Below are 17,407 nucleotides of genomic sequence, written 5' to 3' on the forward strand. Positions count from 1 at the left end.
GCCTCTTATGGGAGGATATCGGTTATTTAGCGCATTAATATTCTGCTCAGGATCCGAGCGGCGAGTCGTGGCACTGGTGAATGACGTGAGCGGTTCTAGATATTAAAGGATCTACCGCTCGCTCAGTAATTGCTGTACGTCCGGGGTGAAATTAAGCTTTGGATCCGTAATAAAATTTAATGGTCATATGAAGGTGATGGATGGATGAAGTGCTGGAAATGACGGTCCTTGCACGCATTATACAAGTGGACTATGGCTTAGACCCGCAGGATTACAAAGGACTCTCCGCCCCCGACCTCCCGTGCTGGATGCCCATCAATTACCCCATTCAGAGAGTGATGAACAGTAAGGCTGCGTTCACAATGCATCGCTGGGAATGGGACCTGCCAGAGCATCGCGGAGGCCTGGGGACGTCGGAAGGTGAATATAACCCAATTTTTTATTATTTTTAACATTAGATCTTTCTACTACTGATGCCGCATAGGCAGCCTCAATAGTAAAAAGTTGATCACACTAGTCAAACACTATGTTTGACGAGTGTGACCAACCTGTCAATCAGTTCTCCGAGCAATGCTACAGATCGCTTGGAAAACACTAGCATTCTGCAAGCTAATTACGCTTGCAAATCGCTAGTTTTTCCGTGGGAAAATCGCAGGAATTTAAAATGCAATTTTCCCGTGGAAGGGAATTCCGCTACGTGTGAACCCAGCCTAAATGTGCCAAATGAACAATTCCTTTAAGCTCCATAAGTTTAGGCTAACGGCCCATTTAATGACAAACTCAACTTCTGGCAAAGGAGCAATCAATCAATTAAAGGAGGTGGATCTGGGTGGGGAATAGAGCTGGAGTGACAGAGGCTTCTGATCGCCAAATACTCCTTCAGGCTCATTTGGCACATCAATTTAAATGCCGATTTCTCAGTACGGCTTCATTCACATGTCTGAATTTTCACAAGGAAAATGGACTGATTTTTTTTTGGTCGGAGTTTGGTCAGAGCACCATGAGTTTTTCTTAGTACCTAAAAGAATATTTAGAATTGAGAGTCCTCAGTGGTTGATGGCTAGACCTGATGAAGAGACCTGCGTAGTCTCAAAAGCTTGCAATTTGTTACCATCTTTTCAGTTAGCCATTAAAAGGTATCAACCACTGAGGACTCTCAATTCTGAATATTCTTCTATCTACTGGCTAACACGGTACAAAGATATATATCTTTCCTGTATCTTAGTACCTAGAAACTTAAAAAAATAAAAAAAAGTTTCTCTACCTTCTCCTTTCTGACAGTCCATGAAAATCGGACAACACTGATGCCATCAGAGTGCTGTCCAATGTTTTCACGGACCCATAGACTTACATTGCCGATTCCGGATTAAAATCGGATAGGTTTCCACGATTCTGTGTGGCCCGGGCCGAGGGAGAGATCATGGACATGTGAATGGCCCCACAGACGATCAAAGGTACAAGTGCGATCCATAAAAACCACAGATCGTACTTGTACATCGGAAGTCGGAATGAGGCCTTACGGAGGAACATGTGAGGGTATTGCTGGGCTCATCTTTGAAACAGCTTCATGTAAATATAGTTTTGGGGGTAAAATACTGCAGAGTCCCTTTAAATAAATATTAAAGAGAAACAGTTTTTTCCCCCTCTTCCTTAAAGAGTATCTGTCAGTAGGATTAAACCGACTAAGACGTCTATAGGAAGTGGAGTATAATGATGAGCTGAAAGGGTCTCCGGAAGCAAAATTTAGGTAAGATCCTACTCAGGAACAGAGAACTTTTCCGCTCATTTGAAATGTGGATTTCTCAGGAACCCTTCCCCGAATTCCATATATCAGGGTATCAGTTCATTCCGCTTCCTATGACCCGCATGCCCATAGAGACGGCTTAAGAGGGTTGTTTCTACTCACAGATTCCCTTTATCAGATGCATGTATTTGGGGGCTAAAAAAAAAAAATAAAAAATTTCTGCAGTTAGGTTTCATTAAAATGTTTGCAGCATTTGGCTTTTACCCTGTTACCTTGCACATTTGACTTTGATGTGGTTTATGTACATAAATCAGCTCAGAAAGTGACAGATACGGATGCTACAAACTTTCACGTTTGACTATGAGACCCAGCTCTTTGATGTATTCTCCAATGGACGGTACAGAGGTTGTAGAAGGCAAACGATGCCAAATATTAATCCCAAAAGCAACAATTATTTTTAGCCCCTGACATATGCATTTGAGCTTAAACAGACGAATGCCCCCAAAAGTGGACCAGTCCCCCCTTTTTTTTTTTGCAGTCAGCCCACAATTTTGCTGCATCTAAGCAGAGGATAATAATAATCCCTTGAAAAAAAAAAACAAGTTTACTGGCGGTAAAACCGGTGCAGTGAACATTCGTGTGACGCGGGCTACCGTCCGCACAGGTCCAGGAGCTTGACGTTACAGGCTGAGGCTGCACTACTGAAAGATTCGGGGCTGCAGACCCCATTCGGTTGCTTTGTCAGATCCATATTTGTCACTTTCTAAGAGTCCGGAGTCAAGATCCTCACCGATATCCTATCAGGCTTCTATGGGTGCCATGGATGTTGATTTGAACCCAGACAGGGGACTCTGCTATGCTGCTGCAAATGATAGACATCAGAGGTGTCAACCTCAGCCAGTAACTCAGATAATACACATTACAGGGTCTTCTGAAAGATTTGTCACCAGATTACACTATTAAATAATATATCATAGACCTGATGGGGCTGGAGTGGGTACTTTGAAAAAAAAAAAAAGTCCCTGCCAGAATGGGTGTATAGTCCTGGTACTAAGATGAGCATTTTAGAAGCCTAGTTAAAAAGTGAGGAGCTTATGAGCCCAAATGTATTTAGGCTGCACCCACCCAGCCTGACAACTGCAGATTGTACTGAGCAGTGTGAGGTTCCAAAAAAAAGCAGGGAGGAGGGACATTGAGGCTAGATGGGCGTATATTTACCACGACAGACAGGCATTGTCAATCAGAACAGGTGGGAAGCGATAAGAGTTACTCTTTAATAAGGGATTAGAACACTAATCTGACATTGACTTTCAAAGTAAGTACACCAGCCTCACCAGATCCATTTAATAGTGTACGTAGTTTGTATTATAAAATCTGGTGACAGATTTTCTTTAAGGCAAAGCTGAGTGAACTAAGAGGAAGTTATTGGCTACATACAAGCTGCTTCTATCATTTGCAGACAGCACCAACCAGCCCGGAAATGTAACATTTTCATTTCTTGCCTCTTCCAAATTTCATAGTTTTAAGGCTTAAAGTAGACATAAGCTCAGCGAGTTCGACCTATAAGTGAACATGCTATTCATGTATTCTTTTTATGATCTCCCTGGGTAATACAAACCTTTAGTCATATGGCACCAACATATTGCGCAGTGCGGTACACATGGAATACTAGCCTTACATCAGGGGATCACTAAAACAATTTTTAAATGGATTGTACAGTGTTAGGGAAATAAAAAGGCTTCTTTCTTCTAAAAGAGCGCCGCACGTGGCCACAGGTTGTGACTGGTATTGCATCTGTGACAAATTCAGGTCAATGGAGCTGAGCAGCAGAAGCAGACACGACCTACGGAAAGACGACGCGTGTCTCGGAACCTATATGACCCTTGTGTGCCCAGATGGGACACGCCACTGCCATGTGTAATATTCTTTTGCAGCCATCTACGAGTAATGACTGCGGTGAAAAACATTTTATAAAAGCTTCATCTATTGATTATATACTTGGAATTAAAGTAGAAGCACTCGGCTTACGCGTTCCAAGCACTATAGCTTTTACTCGCAGGATTAAGAACCTTAGTGCTCGAAACGCGCAAACCCAGTCTTTCCAGTTTAGAATTAATTTTCAAAGGAATAATATACTAAGTTTTGATAAAATATTGTTCATAGCTGTTGCTGGTACTTGTGGTTCTACATATCTGTTCCTACCTGGGAGACAGCCCTTGGATACTGTCCGTGTACCCTGTCCAGGAATAATTAGCGGGAGCTGATGTGAATCCTTTTCTTTGTTTATATAAACACATCTACGACGAACGCCTTGTCTAGCACTGTTTATATTATGTATAAATGGGATAGATTTATAAGTAGACTTGCTGGAACTTGTAGTACTACAGCAGTCAATGATAAACTGGATAATGAGAACGTGCTGCAGGCGATGGGAATGAGCGGGAAAGGAGCCAATCTGTCTCTGTCAATGTTAACTTAGTGCAGGCGGGAGAAGAAAAAAAAAACCCTCTAATGAGTCGAGAAGAAGCGGCAGCGCAGGGCGATCTCTTACCTGAGCGAACTTGTGTATCTGTTCTACCACAGCTGCAAAGAGCGCGTTGACGCTGTCATCGATGAGCGTCTGCATGTAATGCACGGCTTCCTCGTCAGACAGATCCAATCTAAATTTATCCTGCACCTGGAGGAGGACGAGAGCGCGAAAATAAATGACACGTTAAGAACTGCTGCAGAAAAACAGCAACAGGGACGTCAGCACCTCGGATAGACTGATGGAAAAAGGAGCAGAGCTGTCAGATAAAACCAGACTGGGGAGACGAGCAACTGAGCAGATCATACAGCATATTACACAATACATAAGGAAACACTACAGCGAGGAGCCAGGAACAGGAATACCTACTACATATCATTCAGGAGGGAATATTATAGTAGTTACGTTCTTGTATATGTGGAGCAGTATTATAGAAGTTATATTCTTGTACATAGGAGGCAGTATTATAGTAGTTATATTCTTGTACATAGGAGCAGTATTATAGTAGTTATATTCTTGTACATAGAGAGCAGTATTATAGTAGTTATATTCTTGAACATAGGAGGCAGTATTATAGTAGTTATATTCTTGTACATAGGAGCAGTATTATAGTAGTTATATTCTTGTACATAGGAGCAGTATTATAGTAGTTATATTCTTGTACATAGAGAGCAGTATTATAGTAGTTATATTCTTGAACATAGGAGGCAGTATTATAGTAGTTATATTCTTGTACATAGGAGCAGTATTATAGTAGTTATATTCTTGTACATAGCAGTATTATAGTAGTTATATTCTTGTACATAGGGGCAGTATTATAGTAGTTATATTCTTGTACATAGGAGGCAGTATTATGGTAGTTATATTCTTGTACATAGGGACAATATTATAGTAGTTATATTCTTGTACATAGGGACAGTATTATAGTAGTTATATTCTTGTACATAGGAGCAGTATTATAGTAGTTATATTCTTGTACATAGGAGCAGTATTATAGTAGTTATATTCTTGTACATAGGGACAGTATTATAGTAGTTATATTCTTGTACATAGAGGCAGTGTTATAGTAGTTATATTCTTGTACATAGGGACAGTATTATAGTAGTTATATTCTTGTACATAGGAGGCAGTATTATGGTAGTTATATTCTTGTACATAGGGACAATATAGTAGTTATATTCTTGTACATAGGGACAGTATTATAGTAGTTATATTCTTGTACATAGGAGCAGTATTATAGTAGTTATATTCTTGTACATAGGGACAGTATTATAGTAGTTATATTCTTGTACATAGAGGCAGTGTTATAGTAGTTATATTCTTGTACATAGGGACAGTATTATGGTAGTTATATTCTTGTACATAGGGACAGTATTATAGTAGTTATATTCTTGTACATAGGAGCAGTATTATAGTAGTTATATTCTTGTACATAGCAGTATTATAGTAGTTATATTCTTGTACATAGGGGCAGTATTATAGTAGTTATATTCTTGTACATAGGAGGCAGTATTATGGTAGTTATATTCTTGTACATAGGAGCAGTATTATAGTAGTTATATTCTTGTACATAGAGGCAGTGTTATAGTAGTTATATTCTTGTACATAGGGACAGTATTATGGTAGTTATATTCTTGTACATAGGGACAGTATTATAGTAGTTATATTCTTGCACATCGGGACAGTATTATAGTAGTTATATTCTTGTACATAGGGGCAGTATTATAGTAGTTATATTCTTGTACATAGGAGGCAGTATTATGGTAGTTATATTCTTGTACATAGGGACAGTATTATAGTAGTTATATTCTTGTACATAGGGACAGTATTATAGTAGTTATATTCTTGTACATAGAGGCAGTGTTATAGTAGTTATATTCTTGTACATAGGGACAGTATTATGGTAGTTATATTCTTGTACATAGGGACAGTATTATGGTAGTTATATTCTTGTACATAGGGACAGTATTATAGTAGTTATATTCTTGTACATAGGGGCAGTATTATAGTAGTTATATTCTTGTACATAGGAGGCAGTATTATGGTAGTTATATTCTTGTACATAGGGACAGTATTATAGTAGTTATATTCTTGTACATAGGGACAGTATTATAGTAGTTATATTCTTGTACATAGGAGCAGTATTATAGTAGTTATATTCTTGTACATAGGAGCAGTATTATAGTAGTTATATTCTTGTACATAGAGGCAGTGTTATAGTAGTTATATTCTTGTACATAGGGACAGTATTATGGTAGTTATATTCTTGTACATAGGGACAGTATTATAGTAGTTATATTCTTGTACATAGGGACAGTATTATAGTAGTTATATTCTTGTACATAGGGACAGTATTATAGTAGTTATATTCTTGTACATAGGGACAGTATTATAGTAGTTATATTCTTGTACATAGGGGCAGTATTATAGTAGTTATATTCTTGTACATAGGAGCAGTATTATAGTAGTTATATTCTTTTACATAAGGCGAGTATTATAGAAGTTATATTCTTGTACATAGGGGGCAGTATTATAGTAGTTATATTCTTGTACATAGGGGGCAGTATTATAGTAGTTATATTCTTGTATATAGGAGCAGTATTATAGTAGTAATATTCTTGTACATAGGGGCAGAATTATAGTAGTTATATTCTTGTACATAGGAGGCAGTATTATAGTATATTCTTGTACATAGGGGGCAGTATTATAGTAGTTATATTCTTGTATATAGGGGCAGTATTATAGTAGTTATATTCTTGTACATAGGGGCAGTATTATAGTAGTTATATTCTTGTACATAGGAGTAGTATTATAGTAGTTATATTCTTGTACATAGGGGCCATATTATAGTAGTTATATTCTTCTTGTACATAGGGGCCGTATTATAGTAGTTATATTCTTCTTGTATATAGAGGCAGTAGTATAGTAGTTATAGTCTTGTACATAGGAGCAGTATTATAGTAGTTATAATTTTATACATGTGGGCAGTAGTATAGTAGCTATATTTTTTGTATAGGTGGTAGATTATATTTTTGTAGATACAAGGCAGTAATATAGCTATTTTAATGTTGTCTATAGTAGGTAGTATAATATAGCCAGGTCTTACTGCTGTAATCAGGAAGTCATCATGCAACTGCATAATAGCAATGTAAAACCAGTATAAGTTGATCCAATTTCAGTCATCCAATTACGGCAAACTTTCCAATTATGTCACATATGTATAGTATGTTCAGAGCTTAATCCTAAGTCTTTAAAGATAACCTTTTCAACAAGGGACCATTCACCAGCTATTCCTCTATATCTACTGTAAAAAATGCTACTCACTTGGGAGCAATCTATGGAATCACAGGAACAATTTCTACTTAAAGTTCGGTTGATTTATTTCAATCCTCATAAACCATATCACAGTAAACTCACATACAGCCTTTACCGGCACAATGTAAAACACAAAGCAACAAGTCCATACACTAATGCTGGTTACCCGTCACACTAAGCGACTTACCAGCGATCCCGACACCGATATCAAGGTGTCAGGATCGCTGGTGAGCTGTCACACAGACAGCTTCACCAGCGATCATCAGCACAGCGATGCCGAGCGCCCGGCATCGCTGGCCATCGCTGTAAAAAATAGAATCAAAATAAAAAATATAGTTATTCTCACCTTCCGACGTCCCACGCAGCCATCCCGCCTCTCTCCACGCTCCGGTCCCAGTGATCCTTTGCACGAATGACCGCGAGACTTTGTTATCCCGCGAGACCGTGACATCTCGCGGTCATTCGTGCAAAGGATCACTGGGACCGGAGCGTGGAGAGAGGCAGGATGGCTGAACACCACATCGGAAGGTGAGAATAACTATATTTTTTATTTTTTTTATTATTTTTTACACCTGATCGCTGGTCTCCCGCCTGTCACACACAGCGATGCGTGCTGGCCAGCGGGAGATCAGCGACAAAAGAAATGTCCAGAGGTTTCTTCCAGCGATCAGCAATAACGGCAGTGGGGCTGCTCGCTGATCGCTGTCACACATAGCGATCTCGCTGGTGAGATCGCTGTTACGTCACAAAAGTTGTGACTCAGCAGCGATCTCGCTACCGAGATCGCTTAGTGAGACGGGGCCTTTAGAGTCCAGCTTCTGAGTCCTTTAGCTCAGGCACTCTGTCCAGTAGATCTGCACACCTCCATTCGTAAACAGGTCTCACGTTTACACAGTGAACCACACCCAGGGGTAGAGACATGGTGAACCGCCTCTCTCCCAACTCATCAGCTGTTCACAATCAATCCATCATGGCCAATTAACCCCCTTTAGTCATGTTTGTGCTAAAGCATTTCGCCAGGTTCGTGTCCTGCAGCCACCTTACACTACCCACATTTCACTTCGACCATGAAATACATATGTGGCTGTGGCATTGCAGGTACAGATCAGAAAAGATCAAATGTTAAAAGCCATTACGAGTCTAACCTGTGCTCCAACCGAAAAAGGACTTGGTTAATTAACAAGAAAAATGTTATTCTGCAACACCATTAAATGTTCCACTATCCCAATTAGGAGAGAAGCGCCTCTACATGCAGAAGCGTCTGCAGCTTCAGGCATCTTCTGACCTGAGTGAACCTTATGTGGATTGGAGATATACGAGAGAAGTGGAAACATAAAATCACCATTCTTAGCATTGATTAAATGGATATAATTGAGCTACTCTCAGACACATTTCTCTACCTGCAGGGTGTGTACCGCCATACAACTACAGCACAAGACTGACCACATTAATGAGGATTACACATCACAGGGTACTGACAGCAAGGAAGATAATATCCAGTATATAGCCCTGAGGTCACCACAAAGCAATATGAACAGAACAGATCCAACCACAGCTAGGTGATTTCTTGCACTATTTAAATGGAGTTTTACCAGGCGGCAAATAAAAACAGAGGACCAAACATTTGGGACCTTCAGCTATTGGCCACCGCAGAGAGTCACTACACACTGCATTTTTTCTGGTGGCATTTTGCCCCCCACATGTGACTGTATCTTCTAATCACATGCTTTGTAACATTAAAAACTCAATAGAAAAATAAAAAAGAACAAAACCTAGGTAAGTAGTAAAAGTAAAGTAAAATAATAAAAAAAAGAAAAGCATCAACATTTCTTCGATTGTGTTTCCAATGCTGAGCAGCTGCATGAAAGATCAGAACAGCATGAAGCATCAGTTTTGACTGCACATCAACTATAAGCAAGAGCTAAATAAGGACGTGATGTCCAGATGTGGGCACATCTGCTGACGGGACAGGTAGAAGTAGCCGTTAACTCAAGATCTGGTTTACGAGGAGGACTATATGACATACTGGAGATTTTACAAAAGATATTAGACAACTCCTGCCAATGCAGGAGACAGAAGTAAGCAAAGAAAGAGAAGCAGATCCAATCAGAGAACACATTTTTTTCCAGGCATATCAATAGAACAACAAAAATACCACACTGCTGCTTTCTAGTAAGTGTTTATCTCGACTCGCAGCTACTAGCGCATTACTGCTGTGTAATATCCTCCATGCTGCAGCCGTTTTTGATTTTGTGCTACAAAGAAATATGAAAGCTGAATCCCCTCTACGTGCCCTGTGTATGGAAGACATCGCAGCAGCTAAACTTTACCTGTTTTTAATCTGAGTTGAGGGAATAACTAATGAAGATCGATGCCTACATAGAGGAAAATGCTAAAGAAGAAAAAAAAAAGATACATATTTGGCATATAACAACCTGTATATTAAAGGGGTTGTCCAGGCTTGGGGTACAAGTACTAGGTCTGTATGACTTGTGAACTGTAGACTTGTGAATCCTCACAATGTGCACTATCAGGATGCGCGAGTGACATTTTCATACTTCCAGTCACATTCCAACAAGACGTGTCGCTCAATTCACTTGTTTTAAGTGAGGCCGCACATGTCTAGTTGGTATGTGACTGTATATATGCAAATTGCATACTTGCAGTCATGCGCCCGTTTGCTCCCGGTGCCAGAGAATCCTAACAGCATGCACACTGCGCCCTGTGAGGATTTAGGAGTCTGCTGTCATAGATTGGCTACAGACTTGTACTCGAAGCCTGGACAACCAGTGGTTTATGAAAAAAAATGGTTGTTTTAAAATTGTAAATTTTTCTTAATCGATAAGAATGGGATAACCATCAGATCACTGCACATCTGACTCCCGAGAATTAGGCACTGCAAACGTATTCTGCAGTCCGATATTGGGTGCACATTCCCGAACCTCCACCCCATTCAGATGTGGAGCTATTGGTCGCACTGCTAGCGATCAGTCGATTTTAGATTGGGGGAAACATACAATCTTGGTGCAGCCCCTTTAAACAACAGGAAAAATAAAAATACTGCCCAGGCATTGCTTTTTCAGAGTCTTATGGAGCACCATGTTAAAAGAGTAGCTGCTTACTGTAAAGACAGGGTATAATGCATCCATTCTGAACACAAAACGCACACATGAACTATGATGCAGAGAGAAATAATTAACTATTCACGTCCTCCGAAATGATTAATGTAAATAATGTTTAGTTTTCCTTTTTGAGGCAATAGCAGGAGCCACTGTGTCCCATCACATCAGGTGCAATGTTTTGCCCCCAGGGAGTGGATTTTATGGATTTGCCCCCAGTGTGGGGGATGTGTGTGCAGTACTCGACTCCATGCTCTCAGAACATCTGACTAACGGTTAAAATTCCATGATACCTACAGAGAGCCGCTCCATTATTCAGTCCTGGCACGCCGCTGCCATGTTCACCTGCATTAGAATATATGTAAATCTGTGTCGGCATCTTCAAAGGCAATAATACCGAGAGGAGCGGAGGGGACGAGAAGTGACAGGGTGATTTGCTGTTGGCACAGGTTCTCTGAACATCCCGCAGAGCATGAATTATTGACACTCGCAGCGCTAGGAATTAAAAGGGCATTAAAATAGGAGCCGATCCAGTTAATACGAGAGTCACCACACTCCAGTACCTGCATCGTGCCCCGAATCTACACACTGCTGCAGTAAGGTTAACATTTATTCACTTTTTATCAATGTATCTAATAATGCATCTAACTATAGAGGACTTCCCTGTTCTGCCTAGTGCACTGCTCAACAATCAGCACAGCACTAAATATCTCCAAAGCACTGCTCAACAATCAGCACAGCACTAAATATCTCCACAGCACTACTCACCAATCAGCACAGCACTAAACATCTCTACAGCACTGCTCAACAATCAGCACAGCACTAAATATCTCCACAGCACTGCTCAACAATCAGCACAGCATTAAATAGCTCCACAGCATTGCTCAACAATCAGCACAGCACTAAATATCTCCACAGCACTGCTCAACAATCAGCACAGCACTAAATATCTCCACAGCATTGCTCAACAATCAGCACAGCACTAAATATCTCCACAGCACTGCTCAACAATCAGCACAGCACTAAATAACTCCACAGCACTGCCCAACAATCAACACTAAATATCTCCAAAGCATTGCCCAACAATCAGCACAGCACTAAATATCTCCACAGCACTGCCCAACAATCAGCACAGCACTAAATATCTCCACAGCACTGCCCAACAATCAGCACAGCACTAAATATCTCCACAGCACTGCCCAACAATCAGCACAGCACTAAATATCTCCACAGCACTGCTCAACAATCAGCACAGCACTAAATATCTCCACAGCACTGCTCAACAATCAGCACCACACTAAATATCTCCACAGCACTGCTCAACAATCAGCACAGCATTAAATAGCTCCACAGCATTGCTCAACAATCAGCACAGCACTAAATATCTCCACAGCACTGCTCAACAATCAGCACAGCACTAAATATCTCCACAGCATTGCTCAACAATCAGCACAGCACTAAATATCTCCACAGCACTGCTCAACAATCAGCACAGCACTAAATAACTCCACAGCACTGCCCAACAATCAACACTAAATATCTCCAAAGCATTGCCCAACAATCAGCACAGCACTAAATATCTCCACAGCACTGCCCAACAATCAGCACAGCACTAAATATCTCCACAGCACTGCGCAACAATCAGCACAGCACTAAATATCTCCACAGCACTGCTCAACAATCAGCACAGCACTAAATATCTCCACAGCACTGCTCAACAATCAGCACCGCACTAAATATCTCCACAGCATAGCTCAACAATCAGCACAGCACTAAATATCTCAACAGCACTGCTCAACAATCAGCACAGCACTAAATGTCTCCACAGCACTGCTCAACAATCAACACTAAATATCTCCAAAGCATTGCCCAACAATCAGCACAGCACTAAGTATCTCCACAGCACTGCTCGACAATCAGCACAGCCCAAGAATCAGCACAGCACTAAATATCTCCACAGCACTGCCCAATAATCAGCGCAGCACTAAATATCTCCACAGCACTGCCCAATAATCAGCGCAGCACTAAATATCTCCACAGCACTGCCCAATAATCAGCAGCACAACACTAAATAACTCCACAAAACTGCCCAACAATCAACACTAAATATCTCCAAAGCATTGTCCAACAATCAGCACAGCACTAAATATCTCCACAGCACTGCCCAACAATCAGCACAGCACTAAATATCTCCACAGCACTGCTCAACAATCAGCACAGCACTAAATATCTCCACAGCACTGCTCAACAATCAGCACAGCACTAAATATCTCCACAGCACTGCTCAACAATCAGCACCGCACTAAATATCTCCACAGCACTGCTCAACAATCAGCACCGCACTAAATATCTCCACAGCATTGCTAAACAATCAGCACCGCACTAAATATCTCCACAGCATTGCTCAACAATCAGCATAGCACTAAATATCTCCACAGCACTGCTCGACAATCAGCACAGCCCAAGAATCAGCACAGCACTAAATATCTCCACAGCACTGCCCAATACTCAGCACAACACTAAATAACTCCACAGCATTGCTCAACAATAAGCACAGCACTAAATATCTCCACAGCACTGCCCAACAATCAGAACAGCACTAAATATCGCCACAGCATTGCTCAACAATCAGCACAGCACTAAACTCCACAACACTGCCCAACAATCAGCACAGCACTAAATATCTCCACAGCACTGCTCAACAATCAGCACGGCACTAAAAAAAACCTCCACAGCACTGCCCAACAATGAGCACAGCACTAAATATCTCCACAGCACTAAATATCTCCACAACACTGCCCAACAATCAGAAAAGCACTAAATATCTCCACAGCTCTGCCCAACAAACAGGGCAGCACTAAATATCTGCACAGCACAGCACTAAATATCTCTACAGTACTGCCCAATCAGCACTAAAAACCTACACAGCATTGCCCAACAATCAGCACAGCATTAAATACCTCCACAGCATTGCTCAACAATCAGCACAGCACTAAATATCTCCACAGCACTGCCCAACAATCAGCGCAGCACTAAATATCTCCACAGCACTGCCCCACAATCAGCGCAGCACTAAATATCTCCACAGCACTTCCCAACAATTAGTACAGCACTAAATATCTCCACAGCATTGCTCAACAATCAGCACAGCACTAAATAACTCCACAGCACTGCCCAACAATCAGCACAGCACTAAATATCTCCACAGCACTGCTCAACAATCAGCACAGCACTAAATATCTCCACAGCACTGCTCAACAATCAGCACCGCACTAAATATCTCCACAGCATAGCTCAACAATCAGCACAGCACTAAATATCTCAACAGCACTGCTCAACAATCAGCACAGCACTAAATGTCTCCACAGCACTGCTCAACAATCAACACTAAATATCTCCAAAGCATTGCCCAACAATCAGCACAGCACTAAGTATCTCCACAGCACTGCTCGACAATCAGCACAGCCCAAGAATCAGCACAGCACTAAATATCTCCACAGCACTGCCCAATAATCAGCACAGCACTAAATATCTCCACAGCACTGCTCAACAATCAGCACAGCACTAAATATCTCCACAGCACTGCTCAACAATCAGCACCGCACTAAATATCTCCACAGCACTGCTCAACAATCAGCACCGCACTAAATATCTCCACAGCATTGCTAAACAATCAGCACCGCACTAAATATCTCCACAGCATTGCTCAACAATCAGCATAGCACTAAATATCTCCACAGCACTGCTCAACAATCAGCACAGCACTAAATATCTCCACAGCACTGCCCATCAACACTAAATATCTCCAAAGCATTGCCCAACAATCAGCACAGCACTAAATATCTCCACAGCACTGCTCGACAATCAGCACAGCACTAAATATCTCCACAGCACTGCCCAACAATCAGCACAGCACTAAATATCTCCACAGCACTGCTCAACAATCAGAACAGCACTAAATATCTCCACAGCACTGCTCAACAATCAGCACCGCACTAAATATCTCCACAGCATTGCTCAACAATCAGCACAGCACTAAATATCTCCACAGCACTGCTCAACAATCAACACTAAATATCTCCAAAGCATTGCCCAACAATCAGCACAGCACTAAGTATCTCCACAGCACTGCTCGACAATCAGCACAGCCCAAGAATCAGCACAGCACTAAATATCTCCACAGCACTGCCCAATAATCAGCGCAGCACTAAATATCTCCACAGCACTGCCCAATACTCAGCACAACACTAAATAACTCCACAGCATTGCTCAACAATAAGCACAGCACTAAATATCTCCACAGCACTGCCCAACAATCAGAACAGCACTAAATATCGCCACAGCATTGCTCAACAATCAGCACAGCACTAAACTCCACAACACTGCCCAACAATCAGCACAGCACTAAATATCTCCACAGCACTGCTCAACAATCAGCACGGCACTAAAAAAAACCTCCACAGCACTGCCCAACAATGAGCACAGCACTAAATATCTCCACAGCACTAAATATCTCCACAACACTGCCCAACAATCAGAAAAGCACTAAATATCTCCACAGCTCTGCCCAACAAACAGGGCAGCACTAAATATCTGCACAGCACAGCACTAAATATCTCTACAGTACTGCCCAACAATCAGCACTAAAAACCTACACAGCATTGCCCAACAATCAGCACAGCATTAAATACCTCCACAGCATTGCTCAACAATCAGCACAGCACTAAATATCTCCACAGCACTGCCCAACAATCAGCGCAGCACTAAATATCGCCACAGCACTGCCCCACAATCAGCGCAGCACTAAATATCTCCACAGCACTTCCCAACAATTAGTACAGCACTAAATATCTCCACAGCATTGCTCAACAATCAGCACAGCACTAAATAACTCCACAGCACTGCCCAACAATCAGCACAGCACTAAATATCTCCACAGCACTGCTCAACAATCAGCACAGCACTAAATATCTCCACAGCACTGCCCAACAATCAGCGCAGCACTAAATATCTCCACAGCACTGCCCCACAATCAGCACAGCACTAAATATCTCCACAGCACTGCCCAACAATGAGTACAGCACTAAATATCTCCACAGCACTGCCCAACAATGAGTACAGCACTAAATATCTCCACAGCACTGCCCAACAATCAGCACAGCACTAAATATCTCCACAGCACTGCCCAACAAACACAGCACTAAATATCTCCACAGCATTGCTCAACAATCAGCACAGCACTAAATAACTCCACAGCACTGCCCAACAATCAGCACAGCACTAAATATCTCCACAGCACTGCTCAACAATCAGCACAGCACTAAATATCTCCACAGCACTGCCCAACAATCAGCGCAGCACTAAATATCTCCACAGCACTGCCCCACAATCAGCACAGCACTAAATATCTCCACAGCACTGCCCAACAATGAGTACAGCACTAAATATCTCCACAGCACTGCCCAACAATCAGCACAGCACTAAATATCTCCACAGCACTGCCCAACAATCAACACAGCACTAAAAATCTCCACAGCACTGCTCAACAATCAGCACAGCACTAAATATCTCCACAGCACTGCTCAACAATCAGCACAGCACTAAATATCTCCACAGCACAGCCCAACAATCAGCACAGCACTAAATATCTCCACAGCACTGCCCAACAATGAGCACAGCACTAAATATCTCCACAGCACGGCCCAACAATCAGCACAGCACTAAATATCTCCACAACACTGCCCAACAATGAGAACAGCACTAAATATCTCCACAGCACTGCCCAACAACCAGGGCGCCACTAAATATCTCCACAGAACTGCCCAACAATCAGCACAGCACTAAATATATCCACAGCTCTGCCCAACAATCAGCACAGCACTAAAAATCTCCATAACACTGCCCAACAATCAGCACAGCCCAACAATCAGCACAGCACTAAATATATCCACAGCTCTGCCCAACAATCAGCACAGCACTAAATATCTCCATAACACTGCCCAACAATCAGCACAGCCCAACAATCAGCACAGCACTAAATATCAGCAGCACTGTTGACCCCTTCCCACTTTCAGCACCATTGTGCTAACTCTTTACACCTTTTTCCCGCTTCTAGTATTATCCTATATCAAAACACTCTTCCCTATTGGGAGCAAAACCTTTCCCATCTTTACCCTGACCAGACGGTCAGTAGATAATATAGCTGATGCTGGAGGAAGAGCTACACAGTCTGTTTACTCCTCAGTTCTTCTGTAGCCTTCCCCACTCTATGGGGTGCAGGACCTGGGGTCATGTGACCATGATGTTACTACAGGTACTTTTAACCTTGAAAAGTAGACTGATAATGCAAAACCGTTATCTGTGCAAAGACTGACCAGCCCATCGGGAGTCTATCCAGCTGGATCGATTACTATTCCGGGTCTGGAGCAATGTGCTGCAGACAAGAACGATCTATATGCTGACAAATGTCCATTTTGCTTGTTCGATGAGTGATTGGCTGGATGTTTTGGCCTTTATTAAGGTCCTTGTTTGTCTCCTAAAGAAGGAAGGTCTGTGGAAACAAGAGACTATCAGAATCTTATTTGTCCATAAATTACTGGCAGTAAGTCTGTGCAGGGAAGAAACTGGATATTATGGAGCCGGGCTGATAATAACATTGCTTTACTGACCTTTTAGTCTAATGTTCTCTTTCAATGGCCGGTA

The 17,407-nt window shown here is 41.8% G+C and overlaps 1 protein-coding gene across 1 annotated transcript in view; it reads right to left on the bottom strand.

The window, feature by feature from the left end:
- PIK3C3 (phosphatidylinositol 3-kinase catalytic subunit type 3) overlaps positions 1-17,407 on the bottom strand; it is a 206,347-nt gene that overhangs the window by 10,650 nt on the left and 178,290 nt on the right. Inside the window, exon 24 of the mRNA XM_073589786.1 lies at positions 4,296-4,421. Coding sequence (XP_073445887.1) covers positions 4,296-4,421 — 126 coding nt within the window. The remainder of the gene's footprint in view (positions 1-4,295; positions 4,422-17,407) is intronic.

Source organism: Dendrobates tinctorius, unplaced genomic scaffold, assembly GCF_039654945.1.
Source record: "Dendrobates tinctorius isolate UK_male_01 unplaced genomic scaffold, ASM3965494v1 ptg000113l, whole genome shotgun sequence".
In the NCBI taxonomy this organism is placed as follows: Eukaryota; Metazoa; Chordata; class Amphibia; order Anura; family Dendrobatidae; genus Dendrobates; species Dendrobates tinctorius.